The 25,246-nt window shown below is 43.2% G+C and overlaps 1 protein-coding gene across 1 annotated transcript; it reads left to right on the top strand.

Annotated features, from left to right (window-relative positions):
- The first annotated feature begins 1,120 nt into the window (after positions 1-1,120).
- On the top strand, positions 1,121-22,324 carry LOC147436918 (uncharacterized). The gene is made up of 3 exons (XM_086486318.1): positions 1,121-1,284; positions 21,794-21,840; positions 21,928-22,324. Exons 1-3 carry the CDS (start codon positions 1,164-1,166, stop codon positions 22,150-22,152), a joined length of 393 nt encoding a protein of 130 aa, XP_086342444.1. The 5' UTR covers positions 1,121-1,163; the 3' UTR covers positions 22,153-22,324.
- Positions 22,325-25,246: the final 2,922 nt, after the last annotated feature.

The following is a 25,246-nucleotide window of genomic DNA, read 5'->3' as shown; positions in this document are numbered from 1 at the left end:
TAACTCTAGCGATACGAATAACTCACCTAATCTGCAAAATTAACCATACATAGCAAACTACAAGTTACATACTGTTTCTGATTCAAAAGCATAGTGCAAGCAAAAGCCTTGAACATTGCATAACGAATAATGATTAAAAAACATTGAGCAAAAGCTTCCTTCGTTCGAGCACTTACAACTTGGGTATGTGATGGGTTGATGAAGAGCGTTTTCAAGATTGCTCTTAAGCTCTAAAGATTGCAAATATCCTCTCCTAGGTTCAGCAAATCAACTCGTAATAGCAGGACCCAGGTTCAACTCTGTAGCATTTCAAATAGTAGACAAAATGAAATCAATGCCACAAGAACCAAGACTCAAGGCTCTTGCATACCATCTTGCTGACTGTAGCCGCAATGTGGAAATAAGCCTGTTCGTCCAGCTCTACTCAGAGTCAGCACGCAGCCCTGTCACAAACAGTGTAGCCGTGGCCCGTGCACCAATGCAGCCAGCAACGCAACCTGCTTCCTTGAATCCCTTTGCGCGCCAGTGGTGGCCGTGCTGAGGTGCTCTCCGTTCGGTTGCTGCAGCCTGCAACTCGCAGGTCTTCAAAGCGACAAGGACATTCAAAATTTCGATGCTACGCAGGTTTTACACGCAACTTTCAAGTTGCAAGGCTTAGCCTTTGGAGTGTCCGGACTTCGGCCTTAAGATTTTGAGCCACATCAAATTTGGGCCCTGGCCAATGGCCACTTGCAAGTTTCCATGCTCAATGTCTCTTTGAAGTTGGAAAACGGACCAGAGTCATGACCATTGACTCATGAGTCATAGCACATATATATTGTATTATCTATATCTACTATTATGTATCCTTCATATACATAATACATATACTGAAAAAAATGACAGGTGACTCATAAATAAGGACTTGTCATTTGACAGCCATAAATTTTTGCTATTGGTCATTTGACAAAAAAATTCTCTAGTTGCACTTGTCATTTGACAAGTGAATTTTCTAGAACCTTTTTTGACAGGCAAAATGGCCCTTGACAGAAAAACAGGTGTCAATTTTAGGCCCTGTTGGACACTGGTGTCAACATTGGTCCAGCTTGGTCCATCAATGAGTATAAGGTTTTGACTTTAGAGATACTCTCGGTTTGCCTACCCATCATCCATACAGCTGCAGCATGTTCCTCTTGTCGTCTCTCTCTCTCTCTCCCTCTCCTGTGGTTTGCGAAACGATGGCGAACTCAGTGAGGTTCTGCACCGTCGTGCTCCTTCTCTTTCTTCTCTTGCACGTCGCTGCAGGTGCGTCTCTCTCTCTCTCTCTCTCTCTCTCTCTCTCCACCCACACACACACACACACACACACACTCACTCACTTAGGCTCTTGCGGAGAAAGGGGGGGACAGTCAAAGAACGGGCTTCCACACAATGCATGCCTCAATTACAGTCACGGGGATTTCAATGACTACCATAGATTTAGCGTCAGCTAGATAGGGGCGTCTCGTGTGTGTGTGTGTGTGAGAGAGAGAGAGAGAGAGAGAGAGAGAGAGAGAGAGAGAGAGAGAAGTTACAATTGGTGAATCTCATACCATGTCTGAGTAAGGAAATTACAAAGTTACAAAGAACTAACACTAAAACACTAAAGAAAAAAGGAAATGGGGAGTGTGGGTTCATATGAAATCTCTCATGGGTCGCTGTCGGATCTCATCGACCTCCTCCATGGTCAGTACTTTGGTTGGGCGTCTTGCATGTCAAGCTAGAGTGATCTGTATCTTTTGTTGCAGCCTTCGTCGGTAGTGAGAGACCCCCCGAGGTCGTGGGTGTCTAGATCTGCCAAGCTCAATGGCTCGGTCAAGCAGCATACCTCTAGTATGAGTAGGCTTTGAGATCTGTTGTAATGATTGCTCTATTGGCTCTCCTTTGGCTGGCGTAAAGAAATCTGTGATTCGTCTCTGAGACTATCTTTTCCCTGATGTCCTCAGCAAGCTCTCCCTAAGTCTGCACAGCTCTAGCAGGAATAATCTGAGACACCTTTGATCTTTGTATCTCATGACTCTAGAAAAAGGTCCGAAACCTTCTCTGAACAGGTAGTGGAAACGGCCGCGTATCTCATAGTATACAGGGCAGTGACATGTGTAGTGCAGCTCTGTCTCTGGCTCTAAGTTACATAGGTGACATATCCTGGCCTTTGCCGGCACCCCTTGAAATCGGCTAGTCTCGATCTGGAGCTGATGTGAGGATGTGCGTATCTGTCCAATAGCGCATCTTATCCCATGAGATAAGAGTGTGTGTGTGTGTGTGTGTGAGAGAGAGAGAGAGAGAGAGAGAGAGAGAGAGAGAGAGAGAGAGATTATTATCATCCTCGGAGGTCAAATTACATGTGATATAGTATGTGTGTGGTTGATGAGTGACTCTCGATGCTCCAAAATTGTGGTGATGAGAGTCGCAATGGAGAGCCCACATTGTGGCTGGGAGAGGAAAGTGTGTATGTCTAAGTCATGGTCAAAAATGTGAGCGAAGCAAGTTCGGATGTGACCAAAAGCTGAGAGAGAGAGAGAGAGAGAGAGAGAGAGAGAGAGAGAGAGAGATAGATAGATAGATTTTATTATCGTCCTCGGAGGTCAAATATGACCTATGGGACCAAAGTTACATGTGATGTAGTATGTGTATGGCTGATGAGTGACTCTCGATGCTCCAAAATTGTAGTGATGAGAGTCGCAATGGAGAGCCCACACTTTGGCCGGGAGAGGAAAGTGTGTAGGTCTAAGTTATGGCTGAAAATGTGAGAGAAGCAAGTTCGGATGTGATCAAAAGCTGAGCACTCTAGTAGTGTGTGGTACTCAGACTCTCGAACTTGCAGTGAGCATAATGTGCACAATCGATTTGACTCTTCTCCATTGCCCCAACGCCCTATCTCGCATCGAAGGAAATGGGAGCTAAGCCGAATTGCTGCGATAGTGCGTATCGCGGACAAGGGAATAGGCTCAAGCATGTAAGTGTGAGTACGGTTTTCTCTCTCAGCGAAGAACATGGTTTTGTAGTTGGGGGCAATATAGGTGGTGTAATGTATGAAGCGTGACCCACCGGATTTCTCCCAAGCAGTAATACATTGGCGTTGTAGAAAAGCTTCATTCACTTGAGAGTCAATTGAAGCATCATGTAGCAAGTGTAATGCATCCCATCTCCCAAACCACTTCTTTATGTCTTGCATCCATCCCGTGCTCAAGATCTTGCTTTTATGCGTCTTTTGAACTTTTTTGCTTGCTTCCCATGCAATTGTAGGAAGTCGATGTGAGGGGTTTTGACGCATCTTTATCATGTACTCCACAACCCTTTCCATGCCCATAACCTCAATTGGAAGAGATCCCGACTCAAGAAGTAGGAGTATATATGGTGTTTGTGTCTTAACTTGGAGAAAGTTTGTAAGAAAACGCTTTTGGACATTCTCAAACTCTTTCCAAGTAGACTTTGAGATGCTCCCGCCCCACACTTCAACTCCATAAAGAAGAACCGGTGTCACCAATGTATCAAAAAGATACTTCTTGAGAACCAAACACTTGATGTTTCCCGCATTACACATGTTCTCAAATGCATAATATGCTCTCTTTCCCGCTTCCAAACGACGCATAGCACATTCATGCCACTTGTGATTGGATGGAACCTCAAGGCCAAGGTACTTAAAGCTCTCAACAACTTCAAGTGTCTCGTTGTTGTACACAATGCATGGCTTCTCCTTATGGTTGGTTTTCATAAGCATAACCTTTGTTTTGGATTCATTTACAATTAGCCCACTATGCAAGCAAAAGTTCTCAAGGACAACCATAAGCTTTTGAGCATCTTCTAAAGTGTGTGCTAGAAGCACTACATCATCCGCATACAACAAAAGCATGATTACCGCATTGCAAATAGTGACCTCTTCAATGCCTTCTTCTTGCATGAAGTCAAGTACCATTTGTTCCAATTGATCGATGCATAGACCAAAGAGAGTTGGTGACAATGGACATCCTCGTTTAACCCCAATAGTGCTTACAAAAATTTCTGAAATTTCTCTTCCCATGCGCAATTGACAAATCACCTTCTCATAGATTCGAGAAACCGCAAGCATAAACTCACTTGGCACTTGGAGTTCTTCCATCCTTCTCCACAAATTGTTACGTGGAATCATATCAAAGGCTTTCTTAAAGTCCACAAAACAACAATACAATCGCTTGCCTTTCAACCGACTTTCCTCCATGAGAACACGAAGAGTGACAAGATGATCAATGGTGCTATGGCATCGACGAAAACCCGCTTGTCCCTTTGCACGCTTGTCATTCTCTTCAGCCCAATCACTCAATTTCATCTCCATTATGCACCCAAACAACTTTGCCATAAGAGACCCAATCATTATAGTCCGGTAGTTGCTTACATTCTTTACATCCCCTCCTTTATGCAAAGGCTTAACCCAATTAGTACTCCAATCATAAGGCATACCATGTTGAAGTGCAAGGTTGAACATATCGCACATCCACTCATGTGTAAAATCTCCCGTCCATTTGATCATCTCCGGCTTGATACCTTGAAGATCTCCCGCTTTGCGAGTGGCCAACTTTTCAAGCCCACTGCATACATCCTCAATAGTAAAAAAAGACGGCATACATGGGAGTGAACCATAAAATGGCATTTTTTCAGTATTTTCTTGCTCATATAATTGCCTACAATGTGTGTACATATCCACTAGACTCAAGTTACCAAAATTCTCAACCCGCTTGCCTCTCAAGTTTCTCCAAAATCTTCCACATGCATGTGCCTTTTCTTGGACTTGAAATTCTTGTTGCTTTACTTCCCATCTTCTTCTCTTCTTTTGAATCAATGCCTTGTATGTATGCAAATGACTTTGATAGTTGTCTTTGTCCATAGTTGCATCAAGCTTTATCAAGGACTTTCGAGCATCTTGACATTCTTTATCAAACCACCTTTTGCGTGATCTATCTTTGTTGATACCATGGAGATGCTTTATGGCAAAGCATTCTTCCGCACAAGAACAAATAGCTTTCTTGAAAGCTTCCCATTTAGTTTCCAATGGTGCATCACATTGAAGCTTTGTCATCCATAATTTTTGCTCAACCATTTCAATGTACATTGGTGCCCGTTTGAAATCCATACATAGTGATAACTTCTCTTTCCTTTGGCTGAGATTATCATGCTTAGTTGCTTCTCCACATGAAAGGTCAATACATAAGGTGCGATGGTCGGACTCCGGGGTCCATTGACCAAACATAAAACTCTTTATGCGATACATGATGGCTTCAGAGAGTAGCATATAGTCAATCACACTATCCCCATTATGTCTTCTACATGTAAATCCATTGGTTCCACTCCACAAAGATACACCATTGGCAATGAGCATACCCGTGCTATTACACATGTGTAAAAGTAACTTTCCATAGTGATCCGGCTCTTTCTCATCCATTGAAGTACGATCATACAAGTGAACTTCCTCCAACTCCCTTGAAATGTATGGCATATCAAATTGTTGAGTATCATGTTGCAATGTTTTTGTACGAGCATTCATATCCCCAAATACAATAACATCACCTTCACCTTTGAAATAAGCAATGTCCTCTTCCAAATCAGAAAATGGTTGATCTCTATCCATGCAAGCATAAAAGGGAGAATCATGATGAGGAATGTAGCAACCGGCTACAAAAATGGGTGCTCTTTTTGGTGTCATAATTTTCAGCCATACATAACGTTTGTACTTGTCATCTTTCACAATTGATACAAAATCTTCCAATCCTTTCTTAACCATACATGCTAACCCTCCTTGTCCTCTTCGTTGCTTGAGATTCTTTGACCACATCAATGAATGTACATTGTAATCCTCCAAGCCGTTAATCCTTTGTGTATCATGCTCCCAAGTTTCAACAAGAAGTACAACATCGGCTTTGTTTGTTAGTTCATCAATGCCAACCCCCGCATTCCATGGGTATCCATTACAATTCCAAAAGCATATTTTCAATTGTAACTCGGTCTCATAGGTCACGCATCCCTATTTGCTTGAGAGACTTGCCTCCTCCTTGGGCACATTTTCTTCATGAGAGATCTCCTTGTTTTTATTATTCTTTTCCTCATATGCCTTGCGACGCATATTTTATTGCTTAATAGTGCGATCTTCACATCATATGCCTTGCGACGCATACTTTGTTGCTTAATAGAGAGAGAGAGAGAGAGAGAGAGAGAGAGAGAGAGAGAGAGAGAGAGAGAGAGAGAGAGATGAAATGCTATATTAATGTCTTCAAAAGGCTAAAATTACCGATGAGACCAAAAAGTTACAACATGGTGGATTTGATACAATGTCTCATTCATCAGCGTGACCTGATCTCCCATGATGGTCCAGTGAAGGCCCCCATATCTGAACTCCATAGAGCAATGCGGAAGCCACCAGAGTGTCAAAAAGCCAGAGCTTTGTTTGAGGTTCCTAAAACTGAATCTGTGAACACATCCGCTCCAATCCACCCAATGTTGCATAGGCTCTGGTCAGTCTAGTCTCTGCTGCTCTCCTCAGTGAAAATACTGGCCCACTAAAGACCACCCCTAGGTAGGTGTAAGCATCTGTATACTCTACTGTTTCATGGCCGTATGTGAATGCAGGTGCTAATCTCCTGATCCACTGTGGGGTGGTGTCAAAGACCATAACCTTGGTTTTACGAAGGTTGACAGACAAACCACTATCATGGGAAAACTTGTGCAGAGCATCCAAGTGATGCTGCATCCCCTCCGGAGAGTCGGAGATCACCATTAGTCATTAGCATATAACAATAGTGGAATCCATGTCCTTGCTAGCAGTGTACCTCTATCACCATCTCTCTCAGTATAGTCTGAAACCTCATCCATATACATACCAAATAGAATAGGAGAGAGCCGGCAGCTTGCTTCACCCCGATAGTGGAGTGAACCAATGTAGATAACCCCTCTGGAGTGCGTACGTGCCTTGCTACTGATTTGTATAATGCCATGATCCCCCAAATCCGCTGTGGATACTCCCATCTCCTACAGTCTATGCATCAATCTAGCTCTGGGCACTGTATCAAATGCTTTGCGGAAGTCCACAAAGCTACATATCCGTCTCCCATGTGACCTGCCCTCCTCAATAATGGCTCGTAGTGTCAGAATGTGGGAGAGAGAGAGAGAGAGAGAGAGAGAGAGAGAGAGAGAGAGAGAGAGATGATGAAATGAAATGTTATATTAAAGGTCTTCAAAAGGCCAAAATGACCTATGAGACCAAACTGATACAATCCTTGTGTATCTAATCCAATGTCTGGGTACAAAAATAAAATGCAGTAAAGTGAAAGTTCAAAGACTAAAACTAAAAAACTAAAATCATCATCATCGCTAATGCCTGAGAATGCCCGGGATTGGGCGTTGTCCGAGAAAGTATTGCATCGGTCGCTTAAGAGATTTGTCAATGTCCACCTTTGTAAATAGTCGTACTGGGCGTCTCTCATATCGTGCTAGAATAATCGTGATTCTCTAGTGAAGCCTTCGTCAATGTCGTGGTCGCCTCGTAAACGTGGACACCTAGCTCTCCATAGCTCAGTGGCTCTGTCCACTAATATACCTTTGGTAAAAGTGGGCTTTGAAGTCTGCTGTGCATGCTCATCTGGTTGTCGAGTCGCTTCTCTAAATGTTAGTGATCTCCCTCTGTAAATGTCTCACGTTACTTGGTCTCCTCAAGTGACTTTCCCTGTGTCTGCACAGCTCTAGCAAAAACAACCCTAGGCATCTCTGATCCTAATATCTCATGACTCTAGCCAACGATCCAAAGCCCTCTCTGAACAGACAGTGAAAGCGGCCTCGTACCTCATAGTATACCGGGCAATGACAAATGTGATGTAGTTCTGTCTCTGGCTCTATATGATACAACTGACATATCCTAGCCTCTACTGGTACTCTCCTAAATCTGCCAGTCTCAATCTCTAGCTGATGCAATGACGTGCGCATCTGACCATAGCACATCGTATCCCATAGGATAAATGAGTGTCCATATAGGCCGGTCTGATCACATATCCATCCTTTGTCAGTTGGAGAAGATGCTCTCTATAGAAAGCCGTATTTGTGCCCAACTCTTGTGTCGTCTGTATCCATGTGCTTCTCGTATCTAGCTGAATCAAATCCTGACGTAAAGGTCTAGTGATCTTTGTCCGTGTAAGAGAAAGGGAGGGTTCATCGAAGGAGTACTGGAATAGGGGCAGTCTATTCATGGTGAAGCCATGTGACTGAAACCATGATGTCATCTGCCCATACTAACATGCTGTGTCCCCCTGTAGTCCTAGCTGTCGGGATGACTCAAGGGCTAGCCGAGCACATCTGTCTCTTGGGAGGTCCCATAAATGATGCATGAAGGAAACTGATCTAGTAAGGGCCTCAACTACGAGAGGGGGGGCAGCTAGCTCGGCTCAAATAATCTCATGTGGCACTGAGGCCTTAGCCCGAATCAGCCGAGAGATCATAGAGACTAGAGGCCTGTCCATAGATCTCCATCCATCTGTGCTACCGGATCTTCCATGGTGGTCTACCGAGCGTCCCCAAATGTGAGCCCCATAAAGCATAGTTGAAGCCACTAGAGTGTCAAAAAGCCACAGCTTTGTTGAGGTTCTTGAAACTGAACCTACGCACGCATCTTCTCCAATCCAATGCTGCATAAGCTCTCGTCAATCTAGTCTCTGCTGTTCTCCTCAATGAAAACACCGGTCCACTGAAGACTACCCCAAGATACATGTATGCATCTGTATACTCCACCGTCTCCTGGCCATATGTAAAAGTGGATGCTGACCTCCTGGCCCACTGTGGTGTGGTGTTAAACACCATAACCTTGGTTTTCCCCAGGTTAACAGACAATCCACTATCGTGGGCAAATGTGTACAAAACATCTAAATGACGTTGGATCCCTTTCGGGGAGTCAAAAAATCAACACAATATCATCAGCATATAACAATATTGGGATCCATGTCTCTGCCAACTGTGCTCCTCTATCACCATCCCTCTCATTGTATTCAGAAATCTCATCCACATACATGCCAAATAGTGTAGGAGAGAGCGGGGAACCCTGTTTCACCCCAATAGTGGAGTGAACCAAATTAGAAATCCCCTCTAGAGTGTGTACATGCCCCACTATTGACTTGTACAGAGCATTGATCCCCATATCAACTCTTTGGGTACCCCCACAGCTGCGCATCAATCTAGCTTTGGGCACTATATCGAAAGCCTTGCGGAAGTCCACAAAGCAACAATAGAGCCATCTCCCACGTGATCTCCCCTACTCAATAATGGCTCTGAGTGTCTGAATATGATCAAGAGTAGAGAAAGCTCCCCTGAAACCCGCTTGTCCTGCTGCTCGTACACCCTCTCTCTCTGCCCATCTACTTAACTGCTTCTCAAGGATGGATGCGTCAATCGTGCCAATTGGTGTCCAATCATGATAGTGCGGTAATTCCTAGGCTCCATAGGGTCCACTGACTTGAAGATAGGTATGATAGTGGACAAACTCCAAGTATTAGGTAGGCCCTCGCACATTGCACGATTGAACATCACTGCTAGAAGCTCTGCAAGCAGATCTATGGAATGTATAAAATACTATGCTACTAGGCCATAGTGATCATATGCTCTCCCGGTCTTCATGCTGTTAATGGCTTTCTTTACCATCTCGGCGGTAAAGAAAGCAAAGGTGTGTAGGCATGGCTCTAGCGGATTTGGAACAGGTGGCTGCCTCGAGATTGTGTAGAGGGATGATGCATACTGACCCCATACCTCTGTAGAAGTGATGACTGTTGGGGGAGAGTGCTCATGGAAGAGTTGCCATGCCTCGCCTGAATCCTAGCTCAAAAACAAATGATATAAATCCTGCTCTGGTCGAGCTAGAAATGCCCTCTTCTTCCGTCGTACCAAACGCTGAGAAGCAATTCGTGACTGCTTGCGACTAATGACTCCAGAAGTACCTCCCTCTGAAGTCGGGCCGTGGTGGATATTCTGTGTATGCTCTCAGAATTTCGTTGCTGCCCAGACTCAGTGTGTGGGTATGCCTCTGTTGCTACATCCTGTAGTGTCTCTATTAATATATATGTGAGCTTCCCTAGAGTTCTCCCCGGATCCTTTTTACATAAGTGTCTATAGATAAAAGCATCCACTTCGACTGTAAGGGTGTAGCGGAAGTGAAGTTGTTCTTGCTCAAGATGAGGGCTCCGAACTGTGCTCAAGGGTTCCTTTTACTTACGGAAGGGAGAGCCTTCGGTTCCTTTAGTGAGAGAGTGCAATGATCACAAACAAAGTGAACGCTATTGTGAATGAAGGTGCTGAGACTGAGAGAGAGAGAGAGAGAGAGAGAGAGAGAGAGAGAGAGAGAGAGAGAGAGAGAGAGAGAGAGAGATACGACACCAGACAGCCCTCTCTATGGCGAGAGAGGTCTATGCGATAGATTGCACAAATTTGGTACAATGGTCTAGATGCAATGGACTTGCCGACGATGTTGACGACAATGATGACGACGACGAGGACGGGCTGAAATCTGAAAACGCTAGGGCTGAAATGCTGAAATCTGCAAAACACTGACTTTTTGCTGATCTCTAACACTGTCGGTGAGGACGGCGATGGTGATGACGCGACGACGATGTGTTGAAAACGCAGATGCTGAAATCTGCGGACAGCGGGCTGAATCTGAAAACACTGGCTCACTCGATGGTACGGCGAGGATCTGCTGCGGGTAGGTGAGATCTGCGAGGCTAAGGGCTGAATCTGTTGTGGCTAAGTGCTGAAAACTGAAAATGCTGATGTGCTGGGGCTGATCTGACGCCAGAATCTGCAAACGTTAGGCTAGGTCTGCAAAACTGCAAAACGCCAGGCAAAACTTAGCATTGCAAAACTTCCGATTGTACTCTTCTAAGCTTTTGCAAGAAGCTTCACTGAGTTGGTGCCAATCCGTCATGACATCGGCTTCAAATTCATTTGACAGCCATGCAGATGCAAACATTTGCTTGAAGTAAACCTATGTGGCGGGTGCCTGTCCTTGCATCAACAATGTCGTCCACCATTAACGCGCATTTCCTTTCAAGAAAGTGGCAGCATTCCGAACCTTGGAGGCCTCTGTAGGCGGAGCGAACACGTCTACGCGTGTCTTAGACGCTCCCGTACGCAATGGGATAGTTCCCCTTTGAAACGGACGAGCTTCCACGTGAGAAAACTCTTCGTTTTCGCGATTCTTCACGATGGAACTGTGCGTACCTGTGGGGGATTAGTAATCAGCTAATCTTGTACCTGTTCAGAAGGCTATTGCCTTGGCAAACGCGCATAAAACCCTTAGAACTATACATGGTCAACTGAGAAGTCCAACTAGTGGGGCATTACCATATGTGCAAAGGGGAGAAAGAGATGCGCAAGAGAAAATCATCGCGCTACATGAGACAAGGGAGAAGGCAAGCTTTCCATTAAAGCTGTGAAACCTGCACGCGCTATTCACACACACTTTGTTATTACAATGCTGAAAATCAGCCTCCACCCTCAACTTTGGGCGCCCCCTCCTCTTGGATGAGGCTTCTGGAAGTCGTGTTTGCCTGCATGCAGCTCCCCGACTGCCTTGTGCCACTTTACTCCCTTTGGTTTAAATTCCTAGTATCCACCACCTTAAAAAGTGTAGCGAGGGGCCTAAATGACTTTGAACTGAGCCTAGCCAACCTTTTAGTGATTGGATTTCAGTGCTGATTGGCCCGACCATCTAGTGGCCACCTGTCCTTCTCGACTGCGGGTGAAACTCTCGGCCATCGGCCGTTTCACACTGGTCACCAATGTCCGACCGTTTGTGACCTCAAAAAGAGGGTCCCAAAATAAAATAAAAATCAAGGGAAAGAAACCAGCAACTAAGGTTAGTGATTACCACAGACTCGTGACAGAAGACCCACCGGGAAACTGACATCAAATTGGATGTTAGAGTATCTAACTGAGAAAATCAACCAGATTTTGATACTCTGTTGCATTTGCTAAAAGAGGAAGATCAAACTTCTAATTGGGATCCATGGGAGTAGAGATATAGTTGCACTCGGTCATACCAGATGCTTCCAATAATTCCTGGATATACCGCTCCTGAGAGAGGAAGATGCCCCCCTTTGTCTGCCAAACCTCCAATCCAAGGAAATGATGAAGCAAGCCAAGATCTGTCATCTCAAACACCTCTGCCAAGGTTGCCATAATACTGTGGATGTGCTCAACATGGCTACCTGTAATCACTAGATCGCCAACGTAGATGTAAGGTGCAGTGGAAGTGAATGTTGAACTTTGCTCAAGATGAGTGCTCAGAACTGTGCTCAAGGGTTCCTTTTACTTATGGAAGGGAGTGCATTCCGTCCTTTAGTGAGAGAGTGCAATGAGCACAACAAAGTGAATGACACTGTGAATGAAGGTGCTAAGACTGAGAGAGAAAAGAATACGACATCAGACGGTTCTCAAACCCTCCTCCAAGGGCCCCCCTCTCTATGGCGAGAGAGGTCTATGCTATTGATTGCACAAATCTGGTACAATGGTCTAGATGCAATGGACTTGCCGACGATGTCGACGACAATGACGACGACGACGAGGACGGTCTGAAATCTGAAAACGCTAGGGGCTGAATTCTGAAAGTGTGTCGGTGAGGACGGCGATGACGCCACGACGATGCGCTGAAAACGCAGATGCTGAAATTTGCGGACAGCAGATTGAAACTGAAACGCTGCTTGATCCGACCGTGCGGCGAGGATCTACTGTGGGTAGGTGAGATCTGCAAGGCTAGGGGCGGGATCTGTTGTGTCTAAGTGCTGAAAACTGAAAACGTTGATGCTAAGTTGATCTATCGCCAGGAAACTGCAAACGTTGATGCTATCTGCAAAAACGCTGATGAGCGCGCGGCGGTGTGTGCAAGTGATAGAGCACGCGAAGATGTGCAGGCCTTGAGGTTTGAAGCGGAGGCACTGTGTTGCAGAAGGGAAGTGCTAGCAGAACAAAGAGGGAGAGAGAGAGAGCTCACGTTTTTGGGGAAAACTCAATAAGTGAGTTTTGGGTTTTCCCACTTTTATTATAAGTGACCTTTAAAAAATATGTCCAGGTTCAATATAAACCTGGACAAAGTATAAAAATGTACAAAAAGGGGTTATTTAGGCCTTTAACCCAACAATCTCCCACTTAAAGGCATAAATGACGCCTTTAAGTTAACCAACTCCCACCAGCTGTATGCAATGCTGATGTTGAGCCTTAGCAAGACTCTTGGTGAGAACATCTGCAGGGTTATCTTGTGTATGGATCTTAGTCAAGCTGACTAGACCATCCTCCAATACCTGTCGTATGAAGTGGTACCGTGCATCTATGTGTTTGGTACGCGCATGAAACATGGCATTTTTGGCTAAATAGACAGCACTCTGGCTATCACAACCCAACACGGGTGTATGAGCAGACATGCCAAGTTCTTTTGCAAGTCTGCCCAACCAAATGACCTCTTTTGAAGCCTTTGTGGCTAAAATATATTCAGCCTCAGTAGTACTCAATGCCACAATTTTTTGTAACCTAGAACACCAAGAGACTGCACCACCAGCAATGGCAAATACATATCCACTGGTAGATTTCCTGTTATCCATGCCACCTGCCATGTCTGCATCACAATATCCCTGCAACTTTAAGTCACTTTTGCCATAACAGATACACTTTGATTGTGTACCTTTCAAATATCTCAGAATGCATTTGATAGCTTTCCAATGCGCTTTTCCAGGATTCGACATGTATCGACTAACAACTCCCACTGCATAAGCAATGTCGGGACGAGTGGAAACCATAGCATACATAAGAGAACCACAAGCAGATGCATCAGGGATTCCCTTCATTGCTTTCAATGCCACCTCATCCTTTGGGCAATCTGCTTTGCTAAGCTTAGTGTATGGAGGTAAAGGTACTCCAAGAGGCTTAGCATCAGCCATATTAAACCTGTCAAGTACTTTTGCAATGTACCTTTCTTGAGATAAAAACATCAATTTCAGCTTTCTATCTCTTTTAATACGCATGCCCAAAATATGCTATGCATCACCCAAATCCTTCATAGCAAATGTTGAATTTAGCTTACGTTTCAGAGCATCAAGACTAGTCTTATGTTTCCCGGCAAGCAGCATGTCATCAACATAGAGAACAAGTATGATGGGACTACCATCTTCATCCCTTTTCGTATACAAACAATGATCTGCATGGCTGCGTTTAAAGCCTTGAGACAGCATAAAAGTGTCAAACTTCTTATACCACTGCCGTGATGATTGTCTCAAACCATACAGAGCCCTTTTCAGTTTGCATACAAGTTCATGTGTAGGAACTACAAAACCTTCAGGTTGTTTCATGTATATGTCCTCTTCAATGTCACCGTGTAAAAACATTGTCTTTACATCCATTTGATTCAATTCCAAATCAAGCATCGCGACGAGAGCAAAAAGGACACGTAAAGTTGTAAGCCTTTCAACGGGAGAAAAGATTTCTTGAAAATCAATTCCTTCTTTTTGTGCATATCCTTTTGCAACCAATCTTGCCTTGAACTTGGGTTTTTCATCCACAATCTTAATCTTGTATACCCATTTGTTAGGAAGAGCCTTTCTCCCTTTAGGCAATGGCACAAGATCCCAAGTATCATTTGCATACAAGGATTTCATTTCCTCTTGCATTGCAAGCTCCCACTTATTGCTTGACTTACATGTCTTTGCCTCTTTATACGTAAGAGGCTCTCCCTCATCTGTCAACATAATGTAATGCAAAGAGGGATCATATCTACTCACAGTCCGTCTTGGACGAGTAGACCGCCTCACCCAATGATCCACATTATCCGGTAATGGGTCTACATCAGGTGGCATAATAAAATCATCAACAATGGGCTGCTGTACATCATTTTCAGCACCATTTTCAGCATTGTTTCGTGGCTGCAAATGCCCTTCAGGAGCCTCAGTTTGCTGTTCAACATCATCTGGCCCAAACACCACTGGATCATCTATATTTTCAGCCATATGTGGTGCATCCTGAGGGTCAAAAATAGGCCTAACAGGTGGCTGGTCATGCTGAAATTTGACTCTTTTATGGTCATGCTTTGAGGCACAATTGTTTTGAAGCAGCTTTGCCTCATTAAAAACAACATCCCAGCTGCGTACAACCCTTTTGAGCTGAGGTAACCAAATCCTGTAACCCATTTCGCCTTCTTCACCATATCCCATGAAAAGGCCTTTAATGGATTTGGTATCTAGTTTACTCAACTCGGGTCTGACATGCACAAAAGCCTCGCAACCAAAAATGCGTAAGTGATAATATGAAGCAGGCTTGCCAGACCAAACCTCTTCAGGGATGTCACCTTTCAAAGACATGTGAGGGGATCGATTGCATATATGCACTGCAGTTTTCAAAGCTTCTCCCCAAAATCCATGAGAGAGATTAGCTGTGGACAACATGCATCTCACCCTCTTACAAAGTGTCCTATTGAATCTTTCAGCCACACCATTAGAAGAGGGACTGTATGGCACAGTAAGCTCCCTCTTAATGCCCAAATTTTCACAAAATTTGTTAAATTCAGCACTTGTGAACTCCCCCCCATTGTCCGTACGCAAGCATTTTAGCTTTCTACCTGTTTGGGTGGTCACAAATGCATGAAATCTCTTAAACGCAGTAAAGGCTTCATCCTTAGATTTAAGCAAATAAACCCAAATTTTCCTAGAATGATCATCAACAAAGGAGACAAAATAACATGCACCTCCCATAGACTTAGTAGGCATGCTACATACATCAAAATGTACAAGATCAAGCACACAAGATTTACGAGAGACACCAGAGTAATAAGAACGCTTTACTTGCTTGCCATATTGACATTCATTACAAAAGTCAAGCTTTGTGCCTTTAGCATCAAGCTTGTTCAAAGTACAAAGTTTAGAAAGGCCCTTTTGGCTCATATGGCCAAGCCTCTTGTGCCACAACTCCATGTGAGAGTTAATTTCAACCAATGCAATAGACTTGCCCAACACGGCCTTTCCATGCAACGCAATAAAGTATCCCTTTCTTTGTGCCCTTTACAATCAGCCTTGAACCTTTAGTCATTTTCCATGATCCTCTCTCAAACAAGATGCTGTAACCATGCATATCCATTTGACCAACAGAAAGCAGACTCTTCTTGATTCCCGACATATATCTAACATCATGCAAGACAAGCTCATTTGTGCCATCTATGGAGAGATGCACGTGCCAATACTCTCAATGGAACATGCATGATTGTTTCCAAGGTATACATGGCAACGCTTGCCTGCATCAAAAGTAGAGAAACACTCCTTGATAGGAGTCACATGAAATGAAGCACCGGAATCAACAATCCAAGTCTAGGATAATGCATCATTGACAGTCAACAAAGCATCAATAAGATCACCAAGAAGATCACTCTTGGTGATCTGCCTATCCTGTGAATGAACATTAAGAGAGGCATCAATGTCATAAGCATCATCGTCTGACAAAGTGGCACACAAGATGTCCTCTACATGTGACTGCTCCTCAATCACAACACTAGAAGCCACATTGGCCTTCTCTTTGTCCTTTGAGCTATCCTGTGCATCTGTCTTGACTTCCTTCTTCTCTTTCTTTTTGTCTCCGCCATTCTTTTTCCGTTCTAATTTGGCTTTGTAGTACCTGCAATCGGGTTTCTTGTGACCTTTCCTGCCACACTGATAGCAAGTCACATCACCCTTGCCTTTGCTGGCATTTCCCCTTTCCTTACTCTTACTGTTACTCCTTTGTGCATAAGCATTCTTCTTTACTGTCCTACCTCTAACCATATTGGCAGAGCTGCCTTCCTCTCCACTTGCTTTCCTCCTGATTTCCTCATTCAAGATATAACCCCTAACACCATCAAAGGTCAAATTGGGGTTATTGGATAATGAAACCACCAATGTTTCTCATGACTCAGGTAAGGTCATAAGCAAGAAGATAGCTTTCAGCTTATCATCAAAAGGGGGCGAGCCTGAATCCTGTAATTGCGACAAAGTACCTACGAACAATGACAAGTGCTTTGCAGCGCCTTGGACTCATCTAGTTGCATGCCAACAAGTTTTCGCATCAAATGCACTTGGTTGACAGGCGTTGTATTCTCATACATTCCCTTTAACTTCTGCCACACATCAAAAGCAGTTGTGAGACCTTTCACATCAATGACTGTCTCATCGGTCATGGCCATTTTAATGTATGTAACAACCTTCTTGTTGAGGCTAATCCATGCTTCATCCGTCATATTCTGTGGCTTTAAGTGCCCCTTCACAATTCTTAAGAAATAGGTCAAAGCCTGTTCCATCGAACCTCCTAATCTCGAAGAGATTCTTCACATCCGAAGAAGATGAGGCCATAGTTGCACGAATAAGAGGGCTAATACGTTGAATTTTTGGGCAAAATGCACAAAAACCGGAGTATAGCCTCACATAGATGTGCACTACAACTCCAAATGGTCACAGGAGCAATTTGGGGCAAAATAGGTCGATTTGGGCACAAAAATCAATTTCTGAAATTTATGCGCAGGAAATTTCAGCGAGCGAATTTGTGCTAAAAAACAACAAATTTAGTTGTTTTTAGCCTCACAAAATATACATAAAGCTAATGCGCAGCCTTTAGAAGCATGTAAGAGCAAAAGCCCCAATTTGTAGCATCAAATTGCATGAAATTGAGCCACAAATGGTCATACATAGCCAAAATTTGTCAAACGTACGTAGATTCATCAATTTGCACTTTCCCCAATGTAGTCGCACCATAAAAACACTTGCAAAAACTTGCGTAAATCTGAAATTTGCTGAAAACACCTGTTTTAGGACCTGTTTTTCGGCAATTTCAGTGTTTCGGGTAGCGGGAACTTAGCAAAAGTGTTCCCACACTTTAATACATCATTTGCAAAACCTGTATTTTGCTGTCATAACCTGTAATTTGCTGATTTTGACCTAATTTCAGCCTGTTTTAGGTCAATTTGGCGTACCGGGAGCTCTCTAGTGTCCGGGGACGAGTCCTTTGGCGATGAAATTGCAAAATCTCGCGTGAAAGTTGACCTCCTTGGCTGAAAATTAGCGTTTGCAGGTTTGGGAGCAAACCCTAATTTGGCTTTGATACCAGTTGATGAGCGCGCGGCGGTGTGTGCGAGTGATAGAGCACGCGAAGATGTGCAGGCCTTGAGGCTTGAAGCGGAGGCACTGTGCTGTAGAAGGGAAGCGCTAGCAGAACGAAGAGGGGGAGAGAGAGAGCTCACGTTTTTGGGGAAAACTCAATAAGTGAGTTTTGGGTTTTCCCACTTTTATTATAAGTGACCTTTAAAAAATGTGTCTAGGTTTAATATGAACGTGGACAAAGTACAAAAATGTACAAAAAGGGGTTATTTAGGTCTTTAACCCAACAAACGCCAGGGTTGATCTGGTACTACTGAAAACGCTAGGTTGAAATTGAAGCCAAACGCTGGTCTTGATCTGCTGTTGGCTGGAAACGCTAGGTCACTTGCCGGTGTTGCTGAGAAGGTGCACTGTAAGTTGGTGGACTTCTGTTGCCTCTTCTGCCAGAAAGTGCTAGCGCTAGGTTTCTTTTACAGAGCTTAGCAAATTTGCCCTACCCAGTTTCCCAACAAAGTCACTTATTAATAAGAAGAAAAATGGATAAAATAGGGAAAATGGGTTCTGTGCATTGTAAAATGCTTATGATGGGTACTGACTGTCATGCTGATGATCATGCTGTGTGCAACCAGAGGATATGCAACTACTCTAAGTGCCTGGACATGTATGGCTTGCGAACAGGCTCACAAAGGTGCCAAAACACTTCCCAAGGTGACTTGAACCTTGGACCTGAAGTAGCTTGTCCACATGCACATAGGGTTAGATGTGCACGTGACATCCGCTCCTTTTCAAAGTGAGGTACTGGTACCGAGCTGCATGGTGTCGAGGGAGAGCACCAACAACGTCTGGAATCCTGGAAAGGACTCTTTGCCGGCCCACTCTAATGCGTGGGTCATGCGATACTTGAACTTCATAAAGGTCTGCAATGCTTGCTTCTTTGGGCCGCCCCGAAAGCGACACAAAGTGATATGTGGCTGCTTCAATGTTCCAACTTTGGCTATGGACGTAGGTCCACCTTCTTCAAGAATCTCCGAGGAGAAAATGTTTTGAAACCACTTCCAATACAAAATCATGAACATACCCATTCCATGTAGAGTGACTGGAAAAATACTATTCTTCCGAAAAGACTGCGCATGCAATGTAGATGAACAAAGTGACGGAGTGTCAAACCGTTCACCAAACACCCGCAAAAAATGGGGTCGAACTCTAAATCTATCAACTGTGGCAAATCACAATGAAAATGCCGATGCTTGATGATCAATCTTTCTTGTGTTCTTTTTGAGACTGTGTCATGCCAAGGAAGAGACATGTAAAAGTGATTGACAAAACAGACAATCGGAAAACAACGAGAATTCTTTGAATGCAAACTTTTTTCCTTTTCGAGAGTGATCCGCATACATCCGTGCTCATCTGTGAGTGAGTCGTGTGCATCGTACAATACAGCATGCGTGTGAAAAGGGAACACATAAAGATGGTGACGAAAATACAAGAAACCGTCACGAATGAAACACTCGAACAATGCGTGCTGACTAATCATGCGAACATACAATACTTCCCGAGTGGGTTCTTTGGATCTCGACTCGAGAGCCAAGATCGGTCCTTCGTGATTGATTGTATTTGCAATGAGGTTAGCTTCACTAGAAAAATCATCATCTAAACCATCATCCTTGTGAACAATCACATCTCTATCATGCAAAACATGTGTGTCGTGCTTTGGAGAAGAAAGGACTAAGAGAGTCTCCTTCTCGTGTTTCTTTTCAAGCTTCGCCTGTACATGAGAAATGAGAGGTGAAGAATGAATTACATCCTTCCCACGAATGATAATGGGAGAGTCACTTTTGACCTTGAAAGTGAGAGTATTGTCTGCCCTATCAATGAGAGGGTTATGCTCAGCAAACCATCGAATGCCTAGAATCATATCACATCCTGAAAGAGGAGACACTACATTTTCTGCTGAAGGGCGCTTGTTGAACAGTGAATAACACATCAAGGCATTCTCGTGTAATGAGAGAGTCCATACCGGGAGCGAAGCCCAACACCTCGAGATGAGATGTCTTGCGAACCTCCAAGCGGGCTCTTTCGACAAGAGAGTCACCAATCACATCATGCATACTACCAGAATCAAACAAGACCACCATGTGTTGACCATTCAATGACCATAACACTTCATGAGAGACTCAGCAATGAGAGGATCATGAGAAACTTGGGACACACGAGTGTTCTCATTGATGGCATTAACAGAGGATGTGGGTTCTATGGGTTCTTTAGGTTCGTTAGATTCATTCTTAGCATACTACCAGAATCAAACAAGACCACCATGTGTTGACCATTCAATGACCATAACACTTCATGAGAGACTCAGCAATGAGAGGATCATGAAAAACTTGGGACACACGAGTGTTCTCATTGATGGCATTAACAGAGGATGTGGGTTCTATAGGTTCTTTAGGCTCGTTAGATTCATTCTTAGGACATGTCTTCTTTACATGACCCTTGACGTGACACTAATAGCATCGAGACTTGTTCTTCTGCCGTTATGTACCCTCCTATAATTTCTTGTGCAGCTTTTTCATATGGGGTGAGCTTAGGTTTAGCAAGTGTGTTAGCTTTACCCGTAGATTCATTTTGAGAGTTCTTTCCGAAGGATTAGAGGAAGATTGGCTAGAAGAGTTACCGTTCTTACCATTCTTACCGTTCTTACCGTTTTGTGGGTTCTGAGGAGTCTGAGAGGTACTGTGAGAAGACTTGTTCTCCTTAGGCTTTTCTTTGTTGTGCTTCATCTCTTGGGAGAGAGAAATTGCTACCGCCTTGTTGAGATCCACGGGGTCGAAGACTTCTACATCAAACTTGATATATTCGTCCAGCTCGAAAAGAATACCTCTTTGCGCTCATCATCCGATTTGCATAATTGGGTGTCGAGCTGCAAAACACTGTTAGAAAAAGACATGACTGGCATACCATTTTGCTTGAGATTGCGCCAATCTTCTTTCAACTGCGCTAGGTACTGAGGAGGCATAAACCGCGCCTTGAGCTTGTCTTGAAAGTCGGACCAATTGAAGGAAAGGGGCACGCCTTCTTCGGCTTCCTCTAAGTGCGCGGTCAACTGTGCCTCTTGCCATGCGTGATACCAATTAATGACATCACCTGCAAGGTACATGGCTGCCGTCAAAACCTTGCTATTCGCTTAGTTGTCGCAAAATAAGCATTAAATTGATGCAACCAAGAATGAATAACACTAGCATCCATCTTACTGTCATACTTACTGAACGTCAACTTCTCGGTGACGGGGTTGTTGGAGTCCGAATCTGTGCTCGTGCTACCTGATGAACTGCCAACATGCTGTGAGTTGGTCCTGATGCATATTAATGCCATTCAATTGATGATCATATGCAAGAATTTAAAGTAAAAGAGGAGTTGAACTGGAACTGCATGCACACGCACGTGCAATTAAACATTTTAATGCATATTAATGACATTCAATTAATGATCATATGCAAGAATTTAAAGTAAAAAAGGAGTTGAACTGGAACTTCATGCACACACTCTTGCAATTGAACATTTTGTATATATATCGTCAGAGGTTGTAACTTTTGCATGGGCATGAGCCAGATCTCTTGAGCCTTGTCCAGGCTATGCGTACATGTAGATTGACTTTTTTCATTGTTATGATCTTATTGCAGCAAGGTGGACTTGGGATACATTTTTGCTATTAGCCCACACATCAGAGGTAAAGAACTCTTCAATATATGCATCTTTGCATGCAGTATGCAGTTTTGTCAATGTAAATCACGCTTATGCAATGTGCTTTCAACAGACAAGGGAGGAAGAACAAGCATATTCCGAGTCCGAAAACGGTAGGGCTGTTCTTGCAGGAAGCCACAATCAGAAAGTCATCTCGCACGTTGAGAGAGGGGATTCACAGCAACCTGACGGAATGGCTATTATTGTTGGTGGCTCAAGGTTACTTATCTCTACTGATGATTATGTCCCAGGAGCAGATCCAAGTTTCAGTTCTATACCTCCACCCCCCTTCCCTTGAGAAGTTATTCTGCTTATAACCTATAATGACACTATTTTGTAGCTGTAAAATCACGCTTGACACCAATATTAACCTTCAAATAGCTTGTTCTTTGATTTGATTATGCCTTTGGCTTCACAATTATGTTAACTGTGGCGATGGCAAAATCCCCTTTCTCAGATTTTTGTGCGAACCAGCATGTCTACTCTTCTTGGTTTGTGTTAACATCTGCATTGGCCTCAACATGCAACACTTCCATCTTTTGAAATGAGTTGAAATGTACACTATTAGCATTTTTTATCTGCACCTTTCAAATAGTAAAAATTAACTTAAATGACTCCATCCTATGATCAAACAACTACAATTTGTACCAATTTCATCTATAGCACATTTTTGTGTATTCTTCTTTCAGCAGAAATGCATTTTTGAATGACAAGCAGGCATGTATTGGCAATGGTTACTTTCTAGAGTAAAGCATCAGTATAAAATTGTGGATGATGATGACAATTTGCATGCTTTGGTTCTGTTCATCATTGACGGCATTGCATGAGCTCTTCCCATAAATCTGCTTTGCTTTCCTCTGCTCGCGATCGAAATGGAGATTGCTTGTTCTGCAAAACTAGGTGTGGTGGGAACCCACATATCATGAAGCTGAGTTTTTGAATTGTAATCATGCTAAGATAACGGAGTTTTTGCAAATTTTTAATGGAAATGTATAACATAACTAAATGTCCCAAGTGGAACTAAAGCCATCAAATGTTTGAGAGGCATGCGTACTTTGCTACCCAAATCCAATGGACTTCTCAGAAATCCATAGCATTGATGCGAGAAATCGTCACTACTGTCTTCGTGCCCTCGATCAACAGTAAATTTGAGGTGAGATCAGTCAGCTCAGATTGGAAGCATATTCGGGGAATATCTCCTCCAATTTTTTGGCTTGTTCAAAGGGTGGAGTCTGTACTGATGTATACTCTTTTGTTACCAAAACTAGATGTTTTTATGATAGTGAAAATTTTCCTTCTGGATGATAAATGAGTGGTTCACGATTACTAGCTCCACCATGGATCAAGATTTTTCCTTTTGAAAAAAAAGTAGTTACACATTGATAATGGGAATGTGTGAGTGGTTTTTATAAGCATTAAAGTGGAAGTGTCTTAAGAATCCAAGAATGAGATATCATATGATTGAAACTCAAACACTAAACCCTTACACCTTTACTTTTCCATCTTTTAACATAATAAAACGGAAATTTATCATCCAAAGAGTAGCACTACAAATCAGTGATCACTATTCCTATCAATTAATCCAAAATTATATGATTTGACATACCAAAAGCATTTTTTGCTAACAAAAAGAGTATACACCACTGTAGGCCTTTGCCAATAGCATTGGACAAGCCTTGTGTATATTCCTTTGATTTTTTATTAGCCCGGAGAGGATGCAGTATGTGCAAACTCACACTTCCTGCAATTAGGAAAGACTCAAAGATCTTAGACTCATTGACCTTGAAGAAGAGAGGCAAGGAAAAGGAGACAAATGAAAGCTCCCTCAAGTTACTATGGTTTACAGGTGTAGGGATTCTAGTACTCACAAGATTCTTTCTCCTACACAGGCTGATAGAGATGATACTCATGTAGCTATATTGATGACACGACACAAGAGGAGCTTTCCACCTCTTGTATCTCATAGAGTTGTTTATGCTAGGAGATATGAAAGGTTGAAGGACAATTTATAGCCTTTTTTTTTCATTGTATGACTTTTGTGGAGCAATATTTGATTTGTGTTGTACCTTTTATCTTGGAGTGTGTGCCCTCAAGGTGTTAATCAATAGAAGGTAGAGAGAGAGAGAGAGAGAGAGAGAGAGAGAGAGAGAGAGAGAGAGAGAGAGAGAGAGAGAGAGAGAGTTGTCATGTTCCTAATACACAATGAAGATCGTATTTCCAAATTTACTTGCACATTTTAGCTTGTTTGGCATGTTGAGGCCAATGACAATGATGTTTTCCATACCTTTTATGTAGTTAGTGCAGCTTAAGACATCTATGCCATCCATTAAGGTGGTTCTTACCCCAACCATAAAGTCTCCAAAGACTATTAACTTTGACTCTTTGAGTGGCAGGGGGTGGTACGTTCATTATCTTGGTAATGGGTACACCAAACTAGTGCCTGAGATGCATATGATGGGTCACTTCGTGATGGATTTTTTAAGGGTGTAACAATAGAGAAAGTTTGGTCGGCTCAATCTTTCTTCTTAGCCAAGACAAGCATAAAAGAGTTTTGCTTAGTAGTAAGGCACCACATTCCCAACTCGACATAGATTATAGGGATCAAAGTCAATAAAAATTGTCACCATGTTTAACAGGGAAGAGACAAAGACAAACAGGCACATAGGATGAAGGACAAGCATACTGAGGATACAACTTAGCCCCTAGATAGGCCTTGAGATGAGAGGTTACCAAACCAAGAGCCAAAGATTCAGCCAAAGGTTCTAGACAAACATGCAAAGGACAAGGATAAGGTAGTCAAAGGTACTTCAAGATCTATCTAAGGCACCCACATTGTATCTAGTTTTTCTTTCTATTGACCCTTAAAGGTGCAACCACAGGTGCCTCTCATTGTAGGATCCGAAGTCTCCTTAATTAGCCAAGGAGTTTGACTATTCAGTGGGTTTTGCATCACCATAAGATGTTTCTCAATCCATGTGGTTTCTTGCTTGTTTCTATGCTTTATGCCTATGGAGACCTCCCAAGCTTTAAGGAATGGGCCTCTATGTATATGGACATCTTGTTCATTCAATATTCTCCTTCATGAGGCTCAATATTTTTAGGTCCAAAGAGAGCACCCACGATCACTTAATTGTTTGCAAACCTTAGACAAAGCTTTGTCCAATTCTCATGTATGTAGGAGCGTCATATTAGTGATTGCTTGGGGAGGTTGGTATGGTCAAAGAGTTCCTTATCTTGGTACCTCCCTTGGTCTTAATAGTGGAGGATAAGTGGATTCCCTCATTACTCTTACAATATGACTATAGGTATGCATCCTACCTTGGTGTGTAACATAGAGCTTAAAGTAGTGAATGAAAATGCGTTTTGAGGCACATTGTAAGGATCTCTCATTC

This window comes from Adiantum capillus-veneris, chromosome 17, assembly GCF_014529385.1.
Source record: "Adiantum capillus-veneris isolate H3 chromosome 17, ASM1452938v2, whole genome shotgun sequence".
NCBI lineage: Eukaryota > Viridiplantae > Streptophyta > Polypodiopsida > Polypodiales > Pteridaceae > Adiantum > Adiantum capillus-veneris.
The sequence above is the reverse complement of the archived record's forward strand: the minus strand, read 5'-3'. Positions and strand labels throughout refer to the sequence as shown.

Coding starts and splice junctions, on each gene's coding strand:
- LOC147436918 (XM_086486318.1), top strand. CDS start 1,164: ATGTTCCTCTTGTCGTCTCTCTCTCTCTCTCCCTCTCCTGTGGTTTGC. Junction 1,285..21,793: donor TCTCTTGCACGTCGCTGCAG/GTGCGTCTCTCT, acceptor ATCTTATTGCAG/CAAGGTGGACTTGGGATACA. Junction 21,841..21,927: donor TATTAGCCCACACATCAGAG/GTAAAGAACTCT, acceptor TGCTTTCAACAG/ACAAGGGAGGAAGAACAAGC.